Genomic DNA, 7,409 nt, shown 5'->3' on the forward strand with positions numbered 1-7,409 from the left:
GTTTCCTCTCATCAGAACCCAAGCTCACACCTTTATAACACAATGTTAAGAAATTTAATGACTTCGGGTGAATATAAAAGGGCCCTGTTGGTTTATAAGGGAATGGTGGTGAAAAACATCCATGTACCCTGATGAGAACTCTTACCCATTTGTTCTAAGAGCTGGTTCTTGTTCGATGGGAGCTGAGAATGGGAAAATGGTTCATGGGCACTTGGCAATACTGGGGTTTTACTCATTTGAGGCTGTTGTTGACGCTTTGGTGGAGTTTTACAGGGGATTTGGTGAGTTGGAGAATAAGGTGGTTGATGAAAAGCCTGTTAGGGTTTGGGTTATTGGAAAAGTTTGATTTCTGAACCTTCTCAAGGTGGAAATATGATCATTATTAATATCTTGAGGGAAAGGGATGCTGCTGCTTTAAATATCTAACATCCGTCGCAGTCTACCATCTTCATTGGAGAACTTTAATGAGAAGTTGCCAATGCCTGAAGCTCTTCCAAGTTCCAAAAGTTAATAGCATCATACACATAGAAGTGTGTTCTCTTTTGCTAGTTCCAGTGCTAGTTTTGGCTTTGATTTATTGCTGTGATACCTGTATTACTAGATACCTTTTCAAAATTCTATTATGCACAACATCGTGAGCAGCCTACATCAAGATCCATAGGGAATTGAATTGTGCACTTGTTATTGATTTTGGATGATTACTTTGCATTAGACCCTGGTGTTCCAGGCAACTATGGTGATACAAGACAGCTCAACTCTTGCATGAAAGAACCAAATATGCTCAACAGTGTATTTTGTACCATTTTAGTTTTGAAACCAGATGTGGCAAAAGTTAGGGGTTTGACATTAATGTTTCCCCACCCTAAAGATTGGACTTTGACCTCAGCTTCTAAAATTTGGCATTCAGTCATAATGGAAAATTTAATAAGAATCACAATTTAGTATAAAATTTAAATAAAACGATACAACTTTAACATTCAAAATCAACATGAACAGAATCATCAGTTGTCAATAAAAAACAGGAGTATTACAACAACCATGAGAGAGCTCCTAAAACCCCATTTGTATAGTTCGAATTTGCTCGCATAATTTGTTATACTTCTTCTGCCGTGCCCTCTTCTTTAGGAGCACTCTTCCCAATCTTTGGTCGTTTAAAAGCTGAAAAAGAGAGATACTGAATCATTGAATACCAATTTTGATTCACAGTAAATCAAGCATCAGCTTCAGAATGTCCATAATTTCATATAAAATGCCAGAAAGAAAAAACAGATTATGGGGGCGTATTCTGTGTCATAATCTTTTAGCATTTTGGAACATAGCAAGTTACTATGAAGTGAAAGAACCACAAATAATGCAATTAGAATAAGTATACAAGAAGTTCCCATAAGAGTTTCAGGTTAGATTATCCCATCATTTCAACAGCACATGGAAGAAAAAAAATTAGAATGGTTATATTGGTGGGGCAATGGAAGATATCAACATGGCCATAAGTTTACTAGACAGACAAGAAAATAAATATACAAGAACAAGTAGAATGCTCACATTTGAGAGATGATCCAGCAAGACAAGTCAGCCTGGACTTTGTATTAGCCTCAGCCAATGGATTTGGCTTCTCCTTGATGGCCATCCGAACATCCCAAACACGTATAAACCCATCGGATGATGCAGACGCTACTAAATATGGATCATCCTCACTACCACCATCTTTGGTAAGAACAACAATACCTTTTACACGGGTAGAATGTGCATCCTCAATGGAATACGCAACCTTACCACTGTTTGTGTCCCATGCTGTAATACTACGGCTCTCACCACCGGTAAATAAAATTCCACTCTGGCAAAATCATAATACGTCTTTAGAAATTCAAGTTCTAAATGACAAGAGAGCAATAAATGCACATCATGGAATAAGTAGCATAAGAATATTTTACGTAATCTGCCACAACAAAGGGATCCTATGAAGAATGCCGACATCTAGAAGAACAGCTTATCTTTGAAGCTAAACTATGCCCCACTAAATCACCTTGTTCAATCTTCTAAGGCGCTAACTAACACAATGTACAGGCCTATCAATATGCAATCGTAGATTTGTACCAAAAGATGGTTCAGCTACATAGTGAATTACTCAAGCTTGCTGCTCTGAACTTTTTAGCTCTCGTATTCTATCAAAACTTTATGCAGAACAAAACACCACTAAACTGTGATCATAACACAATTTACAATCCACACCTCCAACCATAACTTTCATGCCTATAAAAACTAGACATTTTAAAGCAATGAGGTTTCTACAAAAATTGTTTTATCTTCCTACATTTCCTCTAGAAACAAATGAAATAGCTATATTAAAACAGTTACTTTATCATCAAAATTAAAAGAGATACTAACCTCTCCGGGGGCAGCACAAAGAACTCGTTTTGCATTATCCAACTCAAACAGCAACCTAGCATCTTCCGCCAAATGAACGCCAATTTTCCCCTCGGAAGCCATGAAAAATCTCTCTCCACTCCCATCAAACTTAACGATCGTCGCTTCTTTCCCCAGCCTACAACAAAAGCTCCTTTTCCCTCTCATCAAATTCGACATAGCCAAGCACCCATCACGCGAAACACTCAAAGCGAGCTTCCCAGAAGGATGGACAGACAAATCATTGATACCCTTTTTATGGGACCTAAAGGACTTGAGAAGAACAAAGGGTTCGGTGTCAAATATGGAGATGGTGCCATCGGCAGCGGCTGAGAGGAGATTGCGAGGGAAGGAGAGGCTTGGAGGGCAGTAGAAAGAGAGGGAAGTGATGGAGGAGTTGAAGTTTTGGAGAGGACCGAGGGAAGCGGCGGATGAGAGGTCGTAGATGTGGATGGTATCATCGGAAGATCCCGATGCGGCGGCTGGACCGGCGGCGGCAACGGTGGTTATGGGGGCGTTGTGGGATGGGTAAGAGAAGATTTGGGTAAGAGTGAGGGATTGAGAAGAAGGGTCGTGGGTTTGGGGTTTTAGTTTGAAACCCCAAATGAAACGTTCGTAGGAGCCTGCTATAAGGGACATGGCGGCGGCGGTGGCTGCGGAGAAGAGTTGAAGAAAGGGTTCAGTTTGGGTTTAACAATGCAACAAATAACCAATAGAAAATAATTTACAAGTATATTAATATGAAGGGCTAAAATTCATAAAACATCCTCACACTATAATTTATATTCTATATTGATCTAAACTTTCAAAACATTTTAATTAACTCTCTAAAATATTAATATATGTCGATCAATTCTTTCTTTTAATCTGATCATTGACTTCAACGTTAAATATTAGTTTAAATATATTATGGAACATTATTTTTTTTACAATAGAAGTATGGAATTCTATTAAAGAAAAAGAAACTTTTAAAATTATAATAGAGATTTATAATTAAAATCGTAAATTAAAATTTCTTATTTTGACATTCCAATTCTCTGTAACAGATATTCCCCAGGTGAAACAAGAACCAGAGCATGGAGTCGCAAAAAATGTGGACTTTGATGAAAAGGCCAAAGTCAAAACCGATAATCCTAAACGAAAACCAAGTTCCCCACTTTTGGTTTCTTATTGTAGCATAAAACTAAATCTATAAAAACAATATCCTAACACCATGTGGCCTCTCCATAGGATGAATCCTTAGACTGGGTTAAAAGTTGGTTTTTTGTTCTGGGGATACCCTAAAACACTCCTACAAGTCCCAAGCCATGAGCCAAGAACAGAAACAATCTTCTCCAGCTGCCGCCGCACAGTCAGATCGTCCGCCTCCATTCGATCCCAGTCGAAGTAACTCATCTTTTCCCGGTTATTTTTGCTTTCTGGGTTTTTTTTGGGGGGGTGGGGGTTCAAGGGTTTTCATATCCGTGCTTAACGTTTTTCTGCTCTTTTTCTCTTTATTAAATCTGGGTTAAATATGTTTCTTTTAAATTTTTTTGGAAAAGTTTTGGGTTCAATTCAAAGTGCTATGTGATCAATTATGAACTGTGTCAATAGTACTTGGAATAGCTTTGATTTTTTTTTTTGGTATAAATCATATGTTGGTGTAATGGTGCTATCTGAATTGAATGAATTCTATTGCTTTAACCTATATATTGATCTATGTCCGCCTGGATTTTCTATTTGAGAAGCAATCATTCAGTCACAGATCACAATAATTTTATGCAAAGCTCTTAGTTTTTTTTTCCAGACCAGTAATTAAGTTCTTCCGGGCGGTTGCTTTAGCTTGTATGCATCTATGCAATTATAAGCATCTCAATTACTTCAATATTCAAATGGTTATACTTGCAGCTATTATGGTGTCGATGAGAGGGAGGGTTATGGCTTACTATGTTACTTTGACTCTTTGTTTTTGGTTAAATTACATGTGTGATGTGTCCAATGCATATTTAGACACGGTATGGAGATACGATCTTCGAACTATATTCTAAATGCACTCGCACCAGAGTCCGACTAATGTAGATGGTCTAACCCCGTACCTTTATGTTTATGCAGTGATTGGTATCATTAAGAGGAAGGCGTTAATAAAAGAATTAGCTGCCGTATACCATGCTGAATGCCTTACATGCTGTCAAGAACTTCTTGAGCTTCAGAAAAAGTGGAATGAGGTATTTCTTTTATGTACCTTTTGACTAACCTTTTCTTCTCATCGATTTTAACATTAGAGAACCGAAGCTCTCAACTTCTAAACATGTAATCGTGATTATCTTCGGTCTTACCACAATTAACTAGCTCTAGTTGCATATGTTCCTCTTCCTCCATTCTATATAGCACAAGGAACCTGTTATAAGAAAACTTCAGGTTTTGCTTCTTTTTGTTTTTCGATACCTATTCTGTAGGATGTGCAAATGTTGGCTAGATATCTGAACACATAAGAACTATTCGGAAGCGCTATTCATCATAGTTGGCCTTCTAGAACTCAGCCCGGAAATTTTAACTCGATCATGTTTCTTGAGCAGCAAACCCCGAAAGGAATGGTTTTTATCCATTAGGATTTATATATGATGTTATCATAATCTTAGGTTCATTAAGATACACGGATCATTTTCTTATTGCTGCTGTTAAGAACCTGTAACATTAGTTATCAATCTAAGAACGTTCGTGGAAATATGTTTCGGGTAATAGTAGTATAGCACGATAATAGACATTTTCTCACTATTTGCAGCCCTTTATTGATGATAAAAGTCCTGATGATTCGAGGAAGAAAGTGAAGCCCCCGAAACGTCTAAAGAAGTCTCGTTAAGCATATGGTAAGATTCAAGCGTAATCTTATACACGATGTTGTATCCATCAAAGACTGTTTATTAAGCTCAGTTGATATTACAAAAGCAAGTTCATGATTCATCGCGTTGCCCGATTTACAGTTTGTTGAGTGATCAGCAATATCCATCCCTCATATGTCACTAGTGGTCAAAGAGATTTACTAGCATCATTTGTATTTATATATATTCCTTTTTGCAGATAATGTGATGGCTCTGGGGTTTCTTCACTTTCCTTCATCCACATAAGAAACATCTCTCTAGATACACAATGAGGAAGCACGGGCGAAAAAAGGATCTAAGTTTCATCATCGGTCTGTATTATATGTAACATACGAACACATGATTAGTTACCCAAGGCACAATCACTTTATTGTATCATAGTAAATCTTTCCAGCATCATTGACTATCCATGTTCTTGATCCAACTTCTCTGACATTGAGCATCCGATAGTAGTTAGAAGTCCTGATGTTATTGAACTATATGTGTTTCTACTGCATTTGCTTGTGTTCTGGTTTCGGTTTCGGAAGCTTGCCCCGGAGCTTGATTTCGCATGGTCACTCGTTCCATTGTAGTTAAAAAAAATCGAACATTTCATGTCGGTCATGAGAGTGGATATGTTCTTCAAATCGAACTTTTTCCAACATGTAGTAGAAGCTGCTTTTTGTTCCAAGAAAACAGTGATTCTAAATTCAAAACGCGTGCATTGCTCTGATATAATCAAGTTCAATCCTTCCTGTTAAATTGTGGTTATTAAAAGCTTTCTTAGGCAAAAAGGTTTATCGGTTTTGTTATTATTTTTTTAATAAAACCGGTAAAAATTACCAAAAACATTATTATTTCTACTGATTTTATTATTATTGGATGCTTTACCGGTTTTGTTAACATATTCGGTAAAATACTATCTAAAATATTATTTTTTTTACCGATTTTGTTATTATTGGACACTTGACTGAAAATGTTAAAAAAAATTAATGTTTTAGGTAGAAATAATAATGTTTTAGATAAAATTTTACCAGTTTTATTAAAAAATAATAATAAAATCGATAACATATTTCTTTAATCTTATATTAAGGCTGACGTACGATAGAAGTTCCTATCTTTTTATCAAATTATTGAACTTTATGACTAAAGATGGAAAGTAAACAAAGCTCCTTGAAACCTTAATATTGTCAATTCAACATTTATGGCTATGAATTATCCAGAATCTGACCAAAAACTAGGAAAAGTAGAATTAACATGGTGGTGGGCATGAATGACCATGGGTCGGGTTAGGTTAGGTTTTTTACTTGTTTGAATCTGACTCAAAAATTAAATTTTTACCTATATTTAACTTGATGTGAGTTTAAGAATGTCTTACTCATCCCGAAATTCGATCCGATTTTTAGGCTAAAACCCACATTTGGCCTGATCATATCTGATCTCTATATATATTTATTTTTATCAGATAAAATAAAGATCAAAACTGAAAAATAAAATAAAATAGAAAAAGATATTACTACAATTAACCTTAAAAATATAAGAGATAATTATAATATTAAGTCGGGTATGATCGAGTTTTTTAACCTTAAATTTAAGCTTAACCTGATCTATTTTCATTCATAAAAGAATTGACTCGAATCTAAATTATTAAAATAAAAAAATCAACTCGAACATATTAGATCAAATTAAAACTTGTTGGATCTGAATGAGATGGTTATATCCGTGAGTATATTAAAAAAAAAGTAGAAAACACCGATAGGAGTTGATTCAAGTGATAAGTAGCTTGATATCACTTAAGTAACGGTCAAATTATGAATAAAACTTTGTTTCTCTTTCAAATAATTTTGACAACAATCAATATTTTATAATAAATATTTGAGTTAATTGCTTCAAATATTCATAAATTATGAGTTGAATAATAAATTAATCTTTTTTTATTAAAATAATCAATCAAGCTTTTTCGTTATATTCAAGTTCATAACATGTAACATCATATGACAATATTTATGATGTAAGCCAATGTTGTTATGATGAGCATTACAAGAGACAAGGTGCATGCGCATGCCTTAAAAACAACATCAAATCTGGTGGGACACGGACCCATTGGCTGCTGGAATTTGCTTCTCTTTGAAACCAGAAACATGTGCATGTGTATATTAGCTGCCGGTT

General features: G+C 35.5%; 1 protein-coding gene across 1 annotated transcript; it reads right to left on the bottom strand.

Annotated features, from left to right (window-relative positions):
- Window positions 1-910: 910 nt before the first annotated feature.
- On the bottom strand, window positions 911-3,099 carry LOC120205967 (p21-activated protein kinase-interacting protein 1-like). The gene is made up of 3 exons (XM_039205718.1): window positions 2,386-3,099; window positions 1,543-1,834; window positions 911-1,158 (listed from the first exon to the last, which is right to left on the bottom strand). The coding sequence occupies exons 1-3, from the start codon at window positions 3,040-3,042 to the stop codon at window positions 1,094-1,096; spliced, it is 1,014 nt and encodes a 337-aa protein (XP_039061649.1). The 5' UTR covers window positions 3,043-3,099; the 3' UTR covers window positions 911-1,093.
- Between the last annotated feature and the right edge of the window lie 4,310 nt (window positions 3,100-7,409).

This window comes from Hibiscus syriacus, unplaced genomic scaffold (assembly GCF_006381635.1).
Source record: "Hibiscus syriacus cultivar Baekdansim isolate YM2019G1 unplaced genomic scaffold, ASM638163v2 tig00013285_pilon, whole genome shotgun sequence".
Lineage (NCBI taxonomy): Eukaryota > Viridiplantae > Streptophyta > Magnoliopsida > Malvales > Malvaceae > Hibiscus > Hibiscus syriacus.

Bases quoted from the DNA above. Each gene is read 5' to 3' on its own strand.
- LOC120205967 (XM_039205718.1), bottom strand. From the start codon at position 3,042: ATGTCCCTTATAGCAGGCTCCTACGAACGTTTCATTTGGGGTTTCAAA. The intron at 1,835-2,385 runs GTTAGTATCTCT...TGATTTTGCCAG, and splicing joins TTTGTGCTGCCCCCGGAGAG to AGTGGAATTTTATTTACCGG. The intron at 1,159-1,542 runs GTGAGCATTCTA...TCTCTTTTTCAG, and splicing joins TGCTGGATCATCTCTCAAAT to CTTTTAAACGACCAAAGATT.